Source organism: Papio anubis, chromosome 10 (genome assembly GCF_008728515.1).
Source record: "Papio anubis isolate 15944 chromosome 10, Panubis1.0, whole genome shotgun sequence".
Taxonomy (NCBI): Eukaryota; Metazoa; Chordata; class Mammalia; order Primates; family Cercopithecidae; genus Papio; species Papio anubis.
This window is the reverse complement of record NC_044985.1, coordinates 114,001,511-114,022,064: the sequence shown is the minus strand read 5'-3', so window position 1 is coordinate 114,022,064 and position 20,554 is coordinate 114,001,511. Positions and strand designations below refer to the sequence as shown.

Below are 20,554 nucleotides of genomic sequence, written 5' to 3'. Positions count from 1 at the left end.
AGATGCATAAAAATGTAAAGCAATGCTAATCCTCTGGCTAATTTATTTCTATTTTGAAAAGTTCTATTATTTTTCATAAAAATACATCACTTATATTCACGGGTAATAAATTCACTACTATTATTTCTAAATGAATAAATACATATTTTAAGTGTTCAAAGTTTTAATTTCTAATATGGTAAATAGCAACAGATATAACCCAATAAACAAAAGCCAATTCTTCGGGGTTCTCGATAATTTTAAAAAATACAAAAATATCCTGAATCCAAATATTTGAGAAGGACTGTTCTAAAAAGACAGGATATATACTGCATATAATAAAATTATAGCAATTTCAATCTTAAGCTTTAGATTCTATTTTAAAGTTTTTTTTGTTGTTTCGTTTTGAGACGGAATCTCGCTCTGTCACGTAGGCTGGAGTGCAGTGGTGCGATACTTGGTAAAGTTTTTTTTAATTGAGTGAGGACAAGTAAAAAATTGAGTTAAATAACTTATTTCAAATAAAAATTCAAATGATACAGTTATAAATTTGATGCTCTCAGAGAAATATACATTAAAGAATTAATTAGAAACCCAAGTGTAACGAATAGAGTCAAAATGAGGCTATAAACTTTACAAAATAATGAGAAAGAAAACACGCTCTTTTTCTTATAGAAAATAAAGAGGCATAAAATATAAAAATAAAAAATCCGTAAGCAACAAGATATTTAAAACAGATTAAGTTACCATCTTAAATTATAAATGGTCAAAATAGAATCTAACTACAAGAGACACAACAGAGATAAAGTAACATTAAAAATGTTAACAGTCAAAAGATAGGCAAGTTTCATTAAGCAAATACAAATGAGAAAGAAGGTAAAATTCTCAATACTCACATTTAAAAAGCAAGATTAAAGATTACCAGTGGGAAAATCTTTCATGGCTGTTAAAAAACATTTTACTTCCAATTCTTAGCTTCTCAAGTAGATAAAAGTAAAAGAACAAAGATACATAAAATGTAAGTTTTAAAAACTGGCAAAATTGATTTTTTAATCACACTGTGTTAAACACAAAAGATCATACCATGTATTTGGCCCTGAAGTAATTTCAATAAATAATAATGAAGAGAAATTGAACAGGTTACATGCTCTGGCTGTAAGATAATACTATAATAAAACCAAAATTTTAAACAAAAAGAAAGTTTGTCTTAAGGAAAGAGTCTAAACTTCAAAAATGTAAAAGTTCACTAAACTCACTGATTTTAGCTTCAACACGCAAGGACATTGGAAGTCATTGCTTCCATTCTCACAACAACAACTAAAATCCAGCTGAACAAACTATGAATTAACAACTTTTCTTCTGTCTCTCAAAGAACTGAAGTCACAAGGCAAACTGCCCCCAAATCTGCAGATACAGGCAAATCCAGAGAATTGTCCAAGATCAACTACCTGAGGCAGAAGGCACTGGAGTCATAGGCTGGGAGGAACACATCAATGTTATGTTTGATGAATTGCTAGAGGCTGAGTGTGGAGCAGCATGAGCGAGTGTGGGAAACTCCTGGGGGTCATCATTTCAGGGCAGGCCCCAACCTTTTGTGGATTTTACCTCCGGAAACCCCAAGAAAAATCTCTTCATCCTTCTGACAGGAGGAAGGAAAAGAAAAGTTTTTTTAAAAACCAAAGCATTCTCCATAACAAAGGCCTACTCTCTAGGGAAAATGCTTTAACCATTCTAGGGGAAGGGTGACTACCAAAATCTAGCCTCTTCTGGACATCCTGTCACTTCTAAAAAGGGTGGAGGGTGAGGCCGGGCACGGTGACACGCCTGTAATCCCAGCGCTTTGGGAGACTGAGATGGGCAGATCACAAGGCCAGGAGTTTGAGACCAGCCTGGCCAACACGGCGAAACCCCGTCTCTACTAAAAACATAAAAGAAAATTAGCTGGGCATGGTGGCAGGCACCTGTAATCTCTGCTACTCAGGAGGCAGAGGCAGGAGAATCGCTTGAACCTAGGAGGCGGAAGTTGCAGTGAGCCAAGACCATGCCACTGCACTACAGCCTGGGCAACAAAGCGAGACACCATTTCAAAAAATTTAAAAAAGGGGTGGAGGGAGCAATTGTTTTGAAAGTAACAGTCCAAGGTGCAGTTCCATTAAAAGATTGAGATGTAATCATAAGATTGTAGACCACTTCCCTTCTGACATGTTACCATTCCATCAACAGAGTTCCTGTATAATAACAGCAGATTACAGCTGGAAGAGCTGCAAGAAACAGACTATTTAAAAAGGAGTTCTCAGAGAAACCCAGAGAAAGCAGGGGAAAGAAAAACAAGAACGCTAGGGGAATTTGACACCTCTGCCACCTACAGCTAGAATAAACATTAGATATGGCCCATTTCCTACCCATATTAATATAAAACCTCACATTGAAGGCTTATTTGCCTCCGTTCCTATTACCTGACTTATCATGTCTGACTTTAAAAAAAAATTATAAGACATACCAAAAGGCAAGAAGTAACACAGTGTGAAAAGACAAAGTAATCATCAAAACCGGACTCAGATATGATGGATTTTCCAGTTTTTAGACAGAAATGTAAAATTACTATGGTTAATTAATATCTTAAGGGTTCTTTAAAAAGCAGACAATACACACGAACAGATGGTTAAGTGGGCAGAAAGATGACAACTCAAAGACATAATGAAAAATGAAATGCTAGAAATAAAAAACAATGAAACAGAAATGAAGAATGCCTTTGATGGGTTCATCAGTAGCCTGGACATGGCCAAGGAAAGAATCAGTGAATTGAAGATATGTCAAAAGGAACTTCTCAAATTGAAATGTAAAGAGAAAAAAAGAGGAAAAACAAAACAGAACACAATATCCAAGAATGCTGGAATAATTTCATAAAGTGTGACAAATATGTAACTGGAATATGAGAAGGAGAAGAAAGAGAAAATAGAGCAGAAGAAATAATCAAGTAGTGATAGCCAAGAATTTTCCAAAAGTAATGACAAACAACAAACCACAGATTCAGGAAGCTCATCAAACAGCAAGTGGCATAAATATCCAATGATCTAGATTTAGACATATTGAAATCACCTTTGCAAAAATTATGACAGTGAGAGAAATCTAAATTAACTGACCCCATCTTGCTTCTAACCTCACAAACTGTCCTTGCTCACCCCTGGGTGTACACCAAGCTAACAATGAGAAGCATTTAGTTTATAGTTTAACTTTAAAACAAAGATTATAACAATCCCTTCCCAAAACTTACCCTCTCCTTGCTCTGAGACCAAAACCACTTTTGTAAAACTAACAAATTGGCTACAAGATTAGAATTATGGTTCAGGAGTCATGTAGCTGGAGGTCACAAGAGTCATAACCACTCCAGTTGCTCCTATAGATAACTTCAGTATTATAAAGCCTAAGACTGGTGTTTGAGGTATTTTTCAGACCTTGCATTCTAATGGACCAGCCAATACCACAGGATTGGTAACTAGGTCCTGTGACCCCCACCCAGAAAATGACTCAGCACAGGAACATCACTTCAACCCCCAGTGATTTCATTCCCAATCTAAGCAATCAGCATTTCCCTGTTCCCCAGCCCCTGTCTACCAAACTATCCTTAAAAAAGCCTACTCTCTGAATTCTTGGGGAGATGGACTTGAGAAACATCTCCCGCTTGCCTGGCCCTGCGATTATTAAATTCTTTCTCTCCTGCAACTCCTACTGTTTGCAGTGTGTGGCTTTTCTGGGCAGCGGACAAGAAGAGTCTAGTTGGGCAATCACAATTTTATATTCAAACTGCAGTATAACAAAGAGAAAATATTGAAAAAAGCCAGGGGGTGGGGGAAAAATAACAAACCAACCAACCCTTACCCACGAAAGAAGGATAAAATTACATCAGATTTCTCATTAAAAACCATGCAAGCAAAGAAAGTAGAAAGAAATATTTAAAGTGATGAAAGAAAAAAAAAAAAAAAAAAGCCTGTGTGGACTTCTACATCCTGTGCAATTAACCTTCCAAGTAAAGTAGAAATCAAGATTTTCTCAAATAAACAAAAACTGAGGGAATTCATTGTCAGAAAGCCTACCCGTGTGAAAAAGGTAAAAGAATTTCTTTATGCAAAGGGAAAATGATATGGGCCAGAAACTCAGATTCATATAGAGAAAGAAAGAGCATCAGAGAAGAAATAAATGCAGATATAATAAAATGTTTTCAATTTTCCTACTCTAACTTGACCTAAAATGAAGCTGTTTGGTCAAATTAATCATATCAACAACATAGAGTGGTTACGGGACATAAATAAGTGGAATGACTAGAAGCCTTCCTGTTCTTTTTAACATTGTCAGTCATTTCACAGTGTTAAAAAGAGCAGGAGGACAGAACTTGGGATGTTCAGTTGCTTGGTGTATTCTCTACTCATTAAGTGATAGAGTGTAATTAAAATGGATATGATTCGCTGTAAACATATATTACAAACTTCAGGGAACCACTAAAAATGTTTTAAAAGAAGTATAATTGATATGCTAAGAAAGGAGAGAAAATAGAATCATAAAATGCTCAATTAAACCAGAAAAGGCAGGAAAAAAGGAAGAAAAGATGAAAACGATAGGTACAAAACAGCATTCACAAATGTGGTAGATATTAATCTAACTACATTAATAACCACTTTAATGCCAATAGTCTAAAACACCAATTAAAAGCCAAGAGATCAACAGAGTACATAAAAACACAGAACACCCAACTATATGTTGTCTATAAAAAAGTCATTGTAAATATATTTTAAAAGATAGGTTACAGATAAAGGGATGGAACAAGATACACCACGCCAACACGAATCAAAGAAAAGTTATAGTAGCTATATCAATTTCAGACAAAGCAGCTTCAGAACAAGGAAAATCATCAGGGATTAAAGAGGGGCATTACATTATGATAAAAGGGTAAATTCTTCAAGAAGGTACACAATCCTTAATGTGTATGCAACTAGCAAACTAATGGTAAAACGTATGAGGCAAAAACTGATAGAACTATAAAGAGAAATAGACAAATTCACTGCTATTATTGAAGGCTTCAACACTTCTTTTTTATTAATTGACATATCACACAGGCAGAAAATCAGAAGGATATAGTTGACCTGAACAGCAATAGCAATCAACTTGATCTAACTGACGTTTATATGATACTCCATTTAACAATAGCAGAATGCATGTACTTTTTAAGCTCACACAGAATATTTGCCAAGATGTACCACATTTGGGGCCATAAAACATACCTTAACAAATTTAAAAGAATAGAAATCATAAAAGGTTGTTCTCAGACCATAAACTAGAAATCAGTAAGAGAAAAATAGCTGGAAAATTCCAAAATATTTCCAGATTAACCAGCACAGTTCTAGGGTCAAATAAGAAGTCTCAAAATAAATTTAAAAATATTTTAAACTAAATGAAAAGGAAAACAACTTCTTAAAATGAATGGGATGCAACAAAAGCAGCACTTAGAAGGAAATATATAGCATTAAATGCATATAATAGAAGAGAAATATCTAAATCAATAATCCAAGCTTTCATCTGAGGAAACTGGAGAAAAAGAGGAGCCATTTAAGCCTGATGCAAGCAGAAAAAATAATAATAATAATTAAAGTGGAAATTAATGAAATTGAAACAGGAAAACATTCGAGAAACTTAATGAAACCAAAAGCTGATTCTTTTCAAAGAATTAATTAATAAACTTCTAGCCAGGCTAACAAAGAAAAAAATAGAGAAGACAGAAATGATCAGAATGAAAGAAGGGTCATCACTATGAATTCCACGGACAATGAAAAGGTAATAAAAGAAAACTATGGACTCCACACCTACAGATTTGGTCACAGATGAAATGAACAAATTCTTTAAGAGGCAAACTAACCAAAACTTGCACAAGAGATAGGTTGTCTGAATAGGCCTATATATATTAAAGAAATTTGAATCAATACTTACTAGCCCTCCAGAAAGGAAAGTGCTAGGCCCACGTGGTATCACTAGCTAATCCTACCAGATATTTAAGGACGAAATGACATCATTTTTCCCAATTTCTTCCAAAAATAGGAGCAGAGGCAACACTTCCTGACTCATTCTTTGAGGTTAGCGTTACCCCATCGTCACCTCTCAGTGCCATCTTCTTCCTGCTTGGTGACCATGGGCTGCCTGGACTTTGAGCTCCGCTGGCTCATCTTCCCTTCGCTAGAGAGCAAGTGAAAGAGATGACTGGGATGCCTGTCTGGGAGTGGTGGCACTGGGCACTGAAAACCAGCCTGGTGCCACCACTACTGCTGATGATACCAACAGCTTTTGCTTTCTTGGGGCTGTACCAGTGCCACAAGTAGCCTTGGCACAGAGTCCCAATTAGACAAGTTTCCATAGACTTTTACATTCCATACATTGTTTTCATTTTTATCAAGAATGTACAGTTATCCCTTGGTATCCAGGGGGAATCGGTTCCAGGACCCTCCACGGATATCAAAATCCATGGATGCTCAAGTCCCTGATATAAAAGGTATAGTATTTGCATATAACCCATGCACATCCTCCTGTATATTTTAAATCATTTCTAGACTTATAATACCTAATACAATGTAAATGCTATACAAATAGTTATATTGTATTTTAAACTTTTATATTACCTTTTATTGTTGTTATTTATGTTTTTAATTTTTAGAAAATATTTTGCATTCATGGTTGGTTAGATCCATGGATACAGAATCCACAGATAAGAAGAAATGACTGTATTGACTTTCTTGTTTTTTGTTTTTGTTTTTGTTTTTTGAGATGGAGTTTCACTCTTTTTGCCCAGGCTGGAGTGCAATGGCACGATCTCAGCTCACCCTGCCTTCCTGGTTCACTCGATTATTCTGCCTCAGCCTCATGAGTAGCTGGGATTACAGGCATGTGCCACCACACCCAGATAATTTTGTATTTTTAGTAGAGACAGGGTTTCTCCATGTTGGTCAGGCTGGTCTCGTTGTCTTATATTTTTTAAAGATGATTTCCAGGCTTCTCTGACCAGATATGTAAAACATACCAGAACAGAAGAATAAAAAAGGCAAAAGCAGTACTCACTCTCCACCTGCTGCCTTTTTTGTTGGGTCTCATCTCTTTCACTTCCTCCTACCAAGTATTCAGAGATCCTGAACTGACTCTAGGGCTAAAAGCCACATAGATGGGCTCAGAGCAGAGCTGGTCCCCAACTACACAGCCTGGCAGGTGTGACAACAGACAGGCATTTGGATTTTAATTCTTCTAAAAAGATCTTTTTTAGACAGAGTTGTCTTTTGGAGTGGGGATGAAGGAGGCCTGGGGAAGATGAGAGGGTTCAGAGGTCACGGGGAATTATCCAATCCTACAGCAAAGCCTCAGAAGGGGCATGATGTTCAAATGGCTCCAGTCCAGCCATTTGCAGATGTAAGAGAATAGGAAGATGATGTGAGTCATGGCATCCCTGAGTTTATCCAACAGCCAATCCCTGCAATTTAAAAAATCTGATTGCCTCGTTATTTATTTGTAACCTAATTCTATTGTATACGTGTAGAGTGAAGCTGGGTAGACATTAAATAACAAGTATGAATGGGAACCCTACCAGAAATGAAGGACAGACGGGAAAGGAGACGATGACCCACCTGGAGTTGAGATTGCTGTCTCCACTTGCCATCTGCCCCTGCTGGCCCCGCTGGGCCATGAGCTTGGCCTAGGATCACACCCGATTAGATTTTCACTGCCCCTTCCCTTCCTGCAGCTCTGAGGTAAAGCTGCCAACTGCCCCTCGGGGCTCAGCCAAAGAGGAAAAGAAAAGTGAAATTGCCTAACCAGCTGACGTAGGTGCACCAACTCTACAGTCCTCCCTCCACCCAATCTCCATGACGTCCCTCAGTCAAGGGAGGAGGAGCAAAGCCAGCCCCACGAGGCCACAGAAGACGGGGTCACTTTTTCCTGCCAAGGAAAGAGGGTTGTAAAGTCATTCAACTCAAGCAAGTCGAAGTTGTTTTGAGGTAAGATGCCTTCATGAGGAGGAAGTAAACTCCATATTTGTCCCTATCCCTTGCTGAGGTGGCTGAGAAGGACAAGTGAAGACCAGGCATTTCAAATCTTCAGTCAGGCTCCAGGGCTGGCCATGCACCTTAGTGAGCCTGGGCTGGATGGGTTAGGCCCAGTGATTGGACATGGGGCCAGAGAGAACTGAAATACCACGCATTATAAAGTAGGGGAGATGCTCTTAGCACTCCATGAAAGCAGACAGAAGTAAAAGACAACTATCTCAACTCCTCCAACCAAATGCAAGCGCAGAGGTTGGGCAGAAAAGTGAGGTGCATTTCTAAGTTTTCTCAAATACGTGGGCACATCACAACTGCAGCCAGGGGTGACTGGGAGAAAACTGAGCTTCAAGCATTTCACTGAAATCTTGAGGAAAGTGACAGCCTTCTCATTGGACGGGGAAATGATTTGGAGCTGAGATTATCTAGACCCTCAAGGACAATATGATACAGGAGGATAGCTGTATTACATTTGTGTTTACACACAATTTTTCATTTATACCCCGCCCTCATTCTGTAAAGGATTTGAAACAATTTACAAAAACACACTATAGTAGCATAAAGTCCAGTGATAAACAAATGGAAGCAAAGGGCAAATATAAAAAATAAAACCACAGGACTAGAAATCCAGGCAGAAAAATGGATCAAAGACAGGGGGCTGATGAGAGCCAGGGTATGGGTAGAATCCAGGGCCAGTGACAGAGCAGTAGTGAGGATTAAAAAGCCAGAGGCAAAGCAGTATTTTTCCAAAAGATGTGCTCCCGAATGCTACTTTTTCTGGCTCATTACACATATGCAAGGAAATCTGCATACATAAGTTTGCAAATTATAGAGTGCAAGAAATTTCTACCCCTTTCTCATTTCTGCTTTCTTTCTACCAAAGGAACAAAGACCAATCTGGTCAGGACAGACTCCAGAACACTGATGAGGACACCTTTTTCAGTAGGCAGGGTCACTGTGCCTACCAGGTCTTGCATATGTCTGGATCTCTCTCTCTTACCCATGTTTGCTCATGACTCCCAAACTCCTGACTCTGAATGCTAATGGGGACATTCACTGTTTTTATGTCCAATTATGTCAGATAACCAATCCCAGATTGATCGTATTTCCTTGAATATCTCTTGCCTATAATTCAACCTCTGGTACCCAACATTTTTATCAGTCAGGATTTGGGAATAAAAATCATCCAAACCGACTCTGGCTAAAACTCAGGCAAAAAGTCAATTTCTTAGAACTATATTGGGTAGCTCACAGAATGTATGGGAAAGCCAGAGGACTAAGTTAAGAAAGTAGGCAGTCTAGGCAGGTTATATTAACTCACTTGCCCTTTGTTATAATATAGTTGAATGATATCTGGATCACCTGAACATCCCATAGAATGTCAGACTGGGCTGGGCATGGTGGCTCACGCCTGTAATCCCAGCTCTTTGGGAGGCCGAGGCAGGCAGATCACGAGGTCAGGAGATCAAGACCATCCTGGCCAACATGGTGAAACCCCGTCTCTACTAAAAATACAAAAATTAGCCGGATATGGTGGCATGCACCCGTAGTCCCAGCTACTCGGGAGGCTGAAGCAAGAGAATCGCTTGAACCTGGGAGAATCAGCGGAGGTTGCAGTGAGCCAAGACCACACCACAGCACTTTAGCCTGATGACAGAGCGTGACTGTGTCTCAAAAAAAAAAAAAAAAAAAAAGAATGTCAGACTGATTGATGACACTGGTGACAACATGCTGATCAGACAGGATGAGCAAGATCTTGGTGGCCAGCATACCAGCTAAAGAAGAATAAATTACTGACCTACAACAGCAGGGATGAATCTCAAAAGCATGATGATGAGGAAAAGAAAGTCATACACCAAAAGTGCATTCCATGTGCTTTCATTGAAAAAAAACAAAACAAACAAAAACACCTTAATACACACAAAACTAATCTGTGGTGACAGAAAGCAGATCAGTGGTTGCCTGGTGCTGGCCTTAAGGAGGGGATTATCTGCAAAGAACACAGGGAACTTTCTAGGGTAACAGAAATGGTGTGTATCTTTTTTTTTTTTTTTTTTTTTGAGACAGGATCTCACTCTCTCACTGCTCACCAGACTGGACCTCCCGGGCTCAAGCAATTCTCCCACTTCTGTCTCCCTGGTAGCGGGGACCACAGGTGTGTACCACCATGCCCAATTAATTTTTAAAAATGTATTTTTGTAGAGATGAGGACTTGCTGTGTTGTCCAGGCTGGTCTCAGACACCTGGGCTCAAGCGATCCTCCTGCCTTGGCCTCCCAAAATGCGGGGATTATAGGCGCAAGCGACTCTCCCAGCCTAGAAATGGTCTGCATCTTGACTGATGTAGTACTTACATTTGGTAAAATGTACATTACCTCAATAAACTGGAGCTAAAAAGAATTGTATATAATTTTAATAGATTCTCAGTACATAATCACTAGCATGTGAATTAACAGGTAAGGTTTTCCCATTATTACCATATTGTCAAGCATGTTGTTTTTTTTTTTTTTTTTTTTGAGGCGGGGTCTCACTCTGTTGCCCAGGCTGGACTGCTGTGGTGCAGTCTCAGCTCACTGCAACCTCCAGCTCCTGAATTCAAGCGATTCTCATGCCTCAGCCTCCTGAGTAGCTCGTATTACAGGCATGTGCTACCACGCCCAGCTAATTTTTTTGTGTTTTTAGTAGAGACGGGATTTTGCCATGTTGGCAAGGCTGGTCTTGAATTCCTGGCCTCAAGTGATCTGCCTGCCTCAGGCTCCCAAAGTGCTAGCTAAGCTACAGGCCTGAGTCACTGTGCCCAGCCAAGCATATATGGCTTAGAATAAACATCTTTTCATCCTCATTCACAGCTGTCTTTTTTTCATGTAACAATTTTTGCCTGATTTGACATTGACTTTATTTTCCCACTCCTGTTTTACTTTTGTTTGTTTGTTTGTTTTGCATTTGCCTGGTATATCTCTGAAGAGATCTAAAGGAAGAAGTTCTTGCTGCCAGGCTCCTCAGATGCCCATGAAGGGGCTATCCAGGTGATGTGGAGGGTAAGTGACATGTGACATTTGCATAAAATAACCTTAATTCTTTAATTCCTTTACCACCGCCATCCCCTGCATCACAGCACCATATGTTACTGCGTGCTGAGGCATCAGTGCACCCTCTCCTCAGCTGTCAGCATTGCATTTTTCCTGGCTGTGTCTTCCATGCCTCTGTTTCACCCACAGCCATTACCTGCAAAGCCAGTCTGCTATTCTGTACATACTTGGGTGGGATATGCTGTTTGTTCCTGCATAGAAGGGCTTGCTCTTGTGCAGTTAGTCTTGGTTTCAAAGCTTCTTAAACTTTAGATCCATGTCTGCCATCTTGTATCTGAGGAGTTTGTGGGTGTCCTGGTAGGGGAACTTGGGGGTCCTATACATTTGAGAATTATTGATTTAATCAAACTTACATAGATTTCTTTTCTTTTTTCCCGAGATGGAGTCTTGCTGTGTCACTCAGGCTGGAGTGCAGTGGTGCGATCTCAGCTCACTGCAACCTCAACCTCCTGGGTTCAAGCGATTCTCCTACCTCAGCCTCCCAAGTAGCTGGGATTACAGGCTCACGCCACCACATCCAGCTAGATTTTGTATTTTTAGTAGAGATGTGGTTTCACCATGTTGGCCAGGATGGTCTCAAACTCCTGACCTCGTGATCCACCCGCCTCAGCCTCCCAAAGTGCTGGGATTACAGGCGTGAGCCACCATGCCTGGCCCAAAGTTACATCGATTTCTATAGTGCAGTGGTGCAATCATAGCTCTGCGTGGCCTTGAACTCCTGGGCTCAAGCAAGCCTCCAGCCTCAGCCTCCTCAATAACTAGGACTACAAGGTACATGACACCACACTCAGTTAATTTTTTATTTTTTTATTTTTTATAGGGATGGGGTCTCACTATGTTGCCCAGGCTGGTCTCAAACTCCTAGGCTCAAGCAATCCTCCCATCTTGGGCTCCTAAAGTGCTGGGATTATAGGCATGAGCCACTGTGCCTGGCCAATAATTAAGGATTTTTCATAGGCCCCACATGTCAATGTATATTAGGGATCTTTAAAGGGGGCATGAGAAGGGGTGTCCCTGCCAGCCCTTGAGTTGCTGCTCTGGAATCAGCAGGCCCCAGCTCTGCTTCAGACTCCAGGCTCCCAACTACCTGCCCAGCTCTCAGCCATTTTTCTGCCTGGAGGTCTGCCTGCCTCCGCACAATTCCAGTTCATGTGCAGGTTCCCTTGCATTTTAATTTCTTCATGTAATAATCTTATCCTGACAAATTCTAGGCATTTCTGGCACATTCTCTTTTTCGCGTGTGCTGTTAGTTTGATAACACGCTGGATAAATTCCAGTGAATTTATTCAGTTACGTAAACATCACCACAATCCAATTGGAGAACATTTTCATCAACCTAAAATGTACAGAATGAGGACAAGTCATGGGAAAATAGATGTGGGTAGGGAAGCAGTTGGATGCTGAGTTCCCGGTTCCCACTGCCGCTGGGGCTGGACCCCTATGCCTCCTCCTCCCATACGCCTCTCTCTGGGCTGATCCCAACTGGCAGCACGCCCTCCCCCAAACCCCAACTGCCGAGACGTCCCGGGAGCCTCACAGGCGCCCATGAGGAGGTGGAGAGAGGCTGCAGGCACTGACCTGCCTTCAGCTTCCTGCTTGGCAAACTCCGAAAACTTTCACTTTTCTTTTCTCTGAAGCCCGGCCCCTCACTGCGTTTGTCAAAGCACGGACTTCCTGTTTTGCCTGCTACCATCTCCCTGTAACTCTCCCAATCTTCGAGGAGTGATCCCGGGCCCAGCCCCTGCAAAGGGGCAGGAACGACAAACTCAACGTTCAGGTGAGTTTCTGTCTTTGCTGCTTTATTCTTCGCCCTTGGCGACTGCAGAGGCGACTGCAGTTAACTTTCCGGCAGCAGCTGCAGGGTGGAGTTCACCTATTGAAACTCGGAGGCTCTGTCAGAGCTCAAGCACGTGGTACTTATTAGGAGACTGTTAAAAGGGGGCACATGGAGGGAACACTGACACCTCTTTTTTTCGCCATAGAGTCCAGCCTGTTACTGTGAATGGAACCGAGATTTGCCCTCTACCCTCACCTAAGCTCTCATCCTACGCTGCCGGCAATAGGCGGCTCATCTGTTATCCGTTGTGTAAATGACTAGAGGTATTTGGGAAGCTGGTGGAAAAGAAAAAATGAGAGTACATTTAATTTCCTCTCTAGTGTATCGTGAACTTTTTATGTATTTTCTCTAAACACACTCATGATTATTTCCTTGAAATAAATTATTAGAAGTGGAAATTCAAAGGAGCCCATGTTTCAGGGCATTTGACACTGATTACTGAATCAGCCCCCAGAACATTTGGACCTGTTGACCTTCCCACTCACAGTGTCTGAGATTATTGCTATTATTTTCTATCTTGGCCAATTTGATAGACAAATATGTTATCAAATTGTCTTCATTTACGCTTTGTTTGTTTGTTGTTGTTGTTTTGAGACGGAGTCTCGCTCTGTTGCCCAGGCTGGAGTGCAATGGCACCATCTCAGATCACTGCAACCTCCGCCTCCTGGGGTCAACCTTCTGCCTCAGCCTCCTGAGTAGCTGGGACTACAGGTGTGCACCACCATGCCCAGCTAATTTTTGTATTTTTAGTAGAGACAGGGTTTCACCATGTTGGCCAGGCTGGTCTCGAACTCCTGACCTCAGGTGATCCTCCCACCTCGACCTCCCAAAATGCTGGGATTACAGGCATGAGCTACCATGCCTAGCCTTCATTTATACTTTCTACCAGCTAGTTAACATGCTTATCGTATATTCATTGCACATTTGGCTTATTCTTTTATCACTCTTTGTTCATGTATTTTGCTTTTTTATTTTCTAGTTGGATGTTTGTCTTTTGCTTATTCGTTTGCAAAATCTCTTTACATAATAAAAATCTGAACAGTCATATATGAGATATAGTGTCTTGCCTAGAGAGAAACAGGATTTTAGAGTCAGACAAGCTCTGCTTTGCCACTGAATACCTTGTGTGACTTACTAAACCTCTCTGTGCCTCCCTTGCATCTTTGGGACTCATGACAGACGAAGAATGAGGAAGCTCCAGACTTCCTGTTCTGAGCGCCACTGTAGAATGAATTGTTCTAAAAGGAGCCCCCAAGACCCCTTCCTCTTCTTAGTATATGTTTATTCTGACTTTCTCTGACTTTGCACTGATCTTTGCACTATCTCCTTCCCCTAGGCATATTGTGGATAGTAGATTTCTCTCCTATCTGTTCTCTATCTTCCAAGACTTCTTCCCGACCACAGATTCTCAGTGGCATCTTTTCTTGTTTTCCAGGGCTATTGCAGATTATTCTTTTCATGAGTACTTTTTTCTGCCAAGTTAAAAAATTTGGGGAATGAGGAGAAAGAGACTATGGTGCTTAATCTGCCACTGGGATTAAATCCCTGGAAACAGTTGTTAGTTACAATTTAGTTTTCTGTTCAACACAAAATGAAGTTGGAAAAATGGAATCCATGTTTGTTCTGTTTGTTAAAAACCCTCAAGTTGATTGAATGTTTTGTGAGTGCTTTTCATTTTCTTGACAATTTGTCAAGAATGTCATTTATAAATTTTCTTCCCATTATAACTCACTGATATCTCCTCATGGTCCATAAATGGCCAATCTTTAATAAATGCTTCATGGTCATGGGAAAAGGCACATGTCTGAGACATGAAATGGTGGCACTGAACATGTCAGTTAAGTCACTTTTACTAAGTATGCCTTTCTCAGCCCTCATGCTTTTATTTATGCTTGGCCCATTTGTGTTGAAGATTGGGAGTGGTTTATTAAAGTTTCTAAATATTATCAGGTTTCCAGCCGGACTCTACCCATTTTAGGGTGGTCCCTGTTGCATGAGCATTGCTAGTTAATGGCTTCAGCTACAGCCCGGGTCATCTTGTTTAACCCAGATCAATGTGGCCATGGAACACATAGTTAGGACTCTAAGCCTGGAATCGGGATTTGCTCCCAGCTCTTTCACTCTCGAGTTGTGCAACCCTGGGGCAAGTTATTAAACCTTTCTATGTCTCAGTGTCCTCAACAGTGTAAACAGGTGCAGCCATAGGAGCCATCTCACAAGGGTTTTATGAAGATCAGATAAGTTACTGCATATGAAACCCTTAGAACAAAATCTGGCACACAGGAAACACTCTATAAATATTAGCTACTTTTAATATCTTCCTTATGTTTACCTGCAGCGCCTTGGGATTCTGTCATTATATTTTCAGTCACTCTCAGCCTCCATTGTTGCTGGGAATTGTCATTGTTTCCTACACCCATGAGCCTTTTAGGCAGACATTGCTTTGCAGGTACTAAGGATGCCTTTGGGACCAGAATGCCTACCTTTAGATCTGCCCATTTAATGCAGAGAGAAGCTCCCCGCATTCCTCAAGGTCTTTGCTTCTATTTTTTTGTTTGTTTGTTTGTTTGTTTGTTTTTGATGGAGTCTCGCTCTGTCACCCAGGCTAGAGTGCAGTGGCACCATCTTGGCTCACTGCAACCTCCGCCTCCCGGGTTCAAGCGATTCTCCTGCATCAGCCTCCCAAGTAGCTGGGACTACAGGCCCACGCCACCACTCCCAGTTAATTTTTGTATTTTTAGTAGAGGCAGGCTTCACCATATTGGCCAGGATGGTCTCAATCTCTTGACCTCAGGTGATCCGCCCACCTCAGCCTCCCAAAGTGCTGGGATTACAGGCATGATCCATCGCGCCCGGCCTTTGCTTCTATTTTTTATCATGCCTCTTTCCATAGGATGTTCACCATGACAAGAGCCATGGAAGAGGCTCTTTTTCAGCACTTCATGCACCAGAAGCTGGGGATCGCCTATGCCATACACAAGCCATTTCCCTTCTTTGAAGGACTCCTAGACAACTCCATCATCACTAAGACAATGTACATGGTGAGTCATGTTGAACCCTTCCATGGCAGCCCAGCCCCCACCAAATATGCCTGATTATTAAGGTCTCAAACCACAAACCACCAGGGCTTCCAGAGTTTGGAAGGCCCAGCCCAGGCGTGTTCGTTATCACAGAAGGTGGGGGTGGTTAGGAGCGAGGGTGTCATAGGGGCTATATTGGTTTCTAGGGTGTCACTGATGTAACAATGACTACAAACTAGGTAGCTTAAAACAACAGAAATATATTGTCTCAGTTGTGGAGGCCAGAAGTCCAAACTCAAGGTGTTGACAGGGTTGATTCCTTCTAGAGGCCCTGAGGAGAATCCGATCCCTGCCTATCTCCTAGCTTCTAGTGGCTGCTGGAAATCCTTGGTGTTCCTTGCCTTGTAGACACATCATTCTAATCTGTTTTCATCTCTACATGACCTCTCTTTTGAGTCTTCAACCTAATCTTCTGAGGACACTTGGATTTAGGGTCACCCTAATCAAAGATGATTTTATCTCAAGATCCTTAACTTAATTACACCTGCAGACACTTTTTCCAAGTAAGTTCGCATTCACAGATTCTGGATGGCTATATCTTGGCTGAGAGGGGCACCATTCAACTCACTACAGGCATCATTCCAATTTATAACAGCTTATATTGCTCACAGTGCATTCTGATGTGAGACAGGCAGGCACTGGAAGATATGCTATGTGGACAAAGTAGACCTATTTTTATACAATTTTGGTTTTTAAAAGCATTTATTGAGCCCTAGACTCGGGGAAGTGCCAGCAATCTTCCCTAGTCTCAGTCTGGTTGGCCCCAACTTCCTCTTCAGATCACAGCCCAGAGAGCGCTCCTCAGAGATATCTCCTTGGCCCACTCATCTCATTAAGACCTCTTAGTTATTCAGTTCCATAGCAATCTATGCTTTCCCTCCATAACACTACTCTCAATTGTAAATGGGTATTTGTGTTTATTAATGCCCATCTTCTCCACCTGACAGTGCCTACCCCACCCCCCAAATATAGGCAGCTCTATGTTGGTCTTATTCAGTGCTGTGTACCCAAAGACTTGCTGACTGAGCCTAGTAGATGTTCAATAAGTATTTGCAATCAGTTCTCTCTTGCCATATTTCTCCTTTTGTCCATCCTCTCAGCAAGGAAAATTCTCAGGGAGACTTCTCTGTGGCTGGAATCTATTCGGGTCATTTCAAGTTTGAAAGACACAGAGAGAGACTGAGCAGAGGCTCACAAGCAACCAGCAGAATTGCCTCTGTGACCATCCTAGAACCACTGCTGAAGTATCCTGCCCAGAGCATTAAAGAGTCAATTACATAGTAGCATCCTTTAACTCCACTTTCCTTCCTTCAGATTTCTCTCTCGTCTCAAATGTGCCTGAAAGTTGGATTCAGAATATAGACTTACCTTAAGAAAGCTAAATTATTTATTTTTGTTGATAGTCATCCAAATATGTGTAAAGTTTCAAAAATAAGCATGGTAAAATTGTGACCGCTCTACCTTAGAGAATGTGACTATGACTATATATTTTATGTTAAATTTCTTCTTAAAAGAGTAAGGTAGCTTTCTTAAAACTTAGAAAATCATAAATGTATAACTTCCCATTCGATTTTATAGTCATTTATAAAAACCTTCACTCCATTTTTTAAGGAATCTCTGGAAGCCTGTAGAAATTTGGTCCCTGTATCCAGAGTGGTGCACAACATTCTCACCCAACTGGAGAGGACTTTTAACCTGTCTCTTCTGGTGACATTGTTCAGTCAAATTAACCTGCATGAATATCCCAATCTGGTGACGATTTACAGAAGCTTCAAACGTGGTAATGAGATTTCTCAAGTCCTTTTTGCATTTAAAAAGTTGCTATGGGAAAAGTCGGGGTTTACTTCTAGCCCTGTGGAATAGGCATATTAATCCCCCACTTTCTCTCTGGGGAGGAATGGATCATATTCTCTCATTGGCACAGCTGCAGGAGCAGCCCCTTGCTAAAGCTGATTCCAGCTCTCTAAAATGAATTTCTAGAGGACATAAACATTTCTTACGTGTGCTGTGAATTTGGAAAAAATCATAGAATTTGGCACACTGGACAATCTATAGGGAATGCATAAAATGACAGAAATGCAAAGTTACAGAGATCACGTCTAGTGGAAGGACAAGGAGAGTCAGGGAGGAAGAAAAATGAGTAAGGATGGATAATACTAAGTATCTTTTTATGGTGCATTATCGCAAACACTTTGATTATCTCATGTCATCTTTAAAACAACCCTTTGAAGTCATTTTTATCCCCATTTGACTGACAGAGAAATTAAAGCCCAGAGGTAATTTTCCCACAATTACTTGTCGGTTAAGAAGCAGAGCAAGAGTCCTACTTGGGTCTCCCAATACCAGGGCCCAAGATTTTAACCACTAGTCCAGACAGGGACAGCTGGAAGGCAGATTGTAAAGCTAGAGAAGGGAAGAAAAGTAGCTACAGAGAAAGGGAGGGAACCGCAGATGTAGCCGCAGAAAGAGAGGGTCTGAGAAAGAATGGAGCATGAAGTACATGGAGAAAGAAAAGAGATTGGATAAATAAAGGAGCAGGAAAAAGAACCATGGCAGAGCTGGGAAGAAAGCAGCCAGGGAAAGAGAGCAGGCAGTAAAGTCATTTTAGGTTGGAAGTAAAACACTGGCCAAATCGTATGTTCACTTACCTCAGAACAACAAGCAAAGGACCACCAGCTCACATTGGATTGTGATATTTTCATTAGTGGAATCACCATTGTTGACAGTTCCTCCTTTGCTCTCTGACACTTCACCATCAAAAGGCTTCCCCCTAAAGGGGGAGATGATTTCTTGAGCTAAAGGGACAGTGAAAGGGGCAAGTCCACCTCCAGGTAGGGCCCACTGTCCTGGCAGCATACAGAGAACATTAGGAGAGGCATGGCTTTAAAGGCTGTGCTAAGAACACCTGAAAGCCATGGAGACCCGCACGCTGATGTGCCCCTAACCTGGCTGAGCTTCAGTCATCTTCCAGGATCTTCAACTTGATGATTCTGTTCTGGATCCCTTTCCAAAATTTGAAGTTCCTTTCCTTTTTCCATTCACTGGTTGAGACCATTTTACTTCTGAAATAAATTATGGAGAAGAATCTTAAGAGAAACCCAGCACTAGCCGTGCAAGGGAATAGCATGTGGAAAGCCAAGGGTCTGGGGTATTGTGGATGGGAGAGAAAGCTGGGTGTGACCAGATCACAGGGTACAATAGAAGCCGCAGAAGCTGACTCTGCAGAAATGAGCAGAAACCAAAATATAAATGTCCTAATACACCCTGCTGAGGAATTTTTGTTTTCTCTTATTTGCTTTGGGGAAGTGTGATCTGTTTATTTATTAAAACAGAGACCTCTTTTAAAACTATAGCATGTTCACTATTGACTAAATCATATGACACCAAGATTAAAGAAAATTAAATCCCTGCGTACAAACCCAAACTCAACTTTTCTGTGTGAAACCATTTTGGTATTAGATCGGGGCTTAGATGCAGTTATTGTGGCATTCAATGCCCAAACCAGATAAATAAAATAGAAAGGGGCCACAAATGGATAATGATGACAATGAGTCAGTTCTCTGCACCTGGGGGACAATGAATAACTCCATGGCCCCATCCTATTGGAAGGCATGAATTAAGAAATCCCCTTCCCCAAGTAATTCTGAGTCTCCAGGGTACTGATGTGTGTCCCTTCACCAATCCCAGTTGGCGCTTCCTATGAACAGCAGAGCAGAGACACACCAGTCCTACTTGAAGCCCCAACTGACCTAGCAGAAGGAAGCTCCCTCCGTACCCCACTGGCGCTGCCCCCACCACAACCACCTCAACCAAGCTCTTCACCCTGTGCGCCAAGAGTCAGTGAGCCTGGAACATCCTCGCAGCAAAGCGATGAGATCCTGAGTGAGTTGCCCAGCCCATCTGACCCTGTCCTGCCTCTCTCTGGACTCATCCAGGAAGGAAGAAGCACTCCAGGTGAGAAGCAGATCCCATCCAACACCCGTATATCCTCAGCCTAAGGTGCCTGTGCCATGTTGCCTCCAATCCCAGCGTCCTGACTTTTATTGTCCTAGTTCTTCTCTTGCACCCACCTACCCATACACGACCCTTTTCAAGAGGGACTATGAGCACTGCCGGGGAGTGGGTAAGACCTAGAGTCTAGAACACCTGCTTCCCACACCTGGGACATTCCAACCCACTGCCCTTGTGCCTTGATGCTCTATCTGTTCCAGGCACTTTTAACATTCACCCTCCTCCCTGACATCCAGTCGCTGTAATCTGTAATAATTTCCTTTCCTCCTTCAGTGACCAATGATGAGTTGACATCCAAAATGAATGAGGAAGACGACTCAGAAGAGATGCCCAGCCTCCTCGCTAGCACTGTGCCAGGTAATACCGACTGGGGCTGATACAGCTTAGCTCAGGGTGGCTGTGAAGGGAGAACATGCATCTGCCAACCAAGAGGCTAGGGTGGGAACCATGGAAAAAGGAGCTGGGCGTGACAAAGGAAAAGAAACAGAAGGGG

General features: G+C 41.6%; 2 protein-coding genes across 27 annotated transcripts in view; one reads left to right on the top strand and one right to left on the bottom strand.

Annotated features, from left to right (window-relative positions):
• Positions 1-7,808, bottom strand: part of SP140 (SP140 nuclear body protein) — a 92,618-nt gene extending 84,810 nt beyond the window's left edge. For 3 of the 26 annotated variants that reach the window (XM_031651563.1, XM_031651580.1, XM_031651575.1), the window contains exon 1: positions 6,124-6,501. In XM_031651563.1, the coding sequence (XP_031507423.1) occupies positions 6,124-6,191 (68 nt within the window). In that variant the 5' untranslated portion in view covers positions 6,192-6,501. The other 23 variants (XM_031651573.1, XM_031651582.1, XM_031651565.1 and 20 more) reach the window with 16 other exon arrangements.
• Positions 7,809-7,889: 81 nt separating this feature from the next.
• SP110 (SP110 nuclear body protein) overlaps positions 7,890-20,554 on the top strand; it is a 54,442-nt gene continuing 41,777 nt past the window's right edge. The window contains 7 exon segments of the mRNA XM_021924076.2: positions 7,890-8,003; positions 11,009-11,082; positions 12,771-12,910; positions 15,864-16,011; positions 17,662-17,830; positions 19,738-20,004; positions 20,335-20,418. Coding sequence (XP_021779768.2) covers positions 15,865-16,011; positions 17,662-17,830; positions 19,738-20,004; positions 20,335-20,418 — 667 coding nt within the window. The 5' untranslated portion in view covers positions 7,890-8,003; positions 11,009-11,082; positions 12,771-12,910; position 15,864.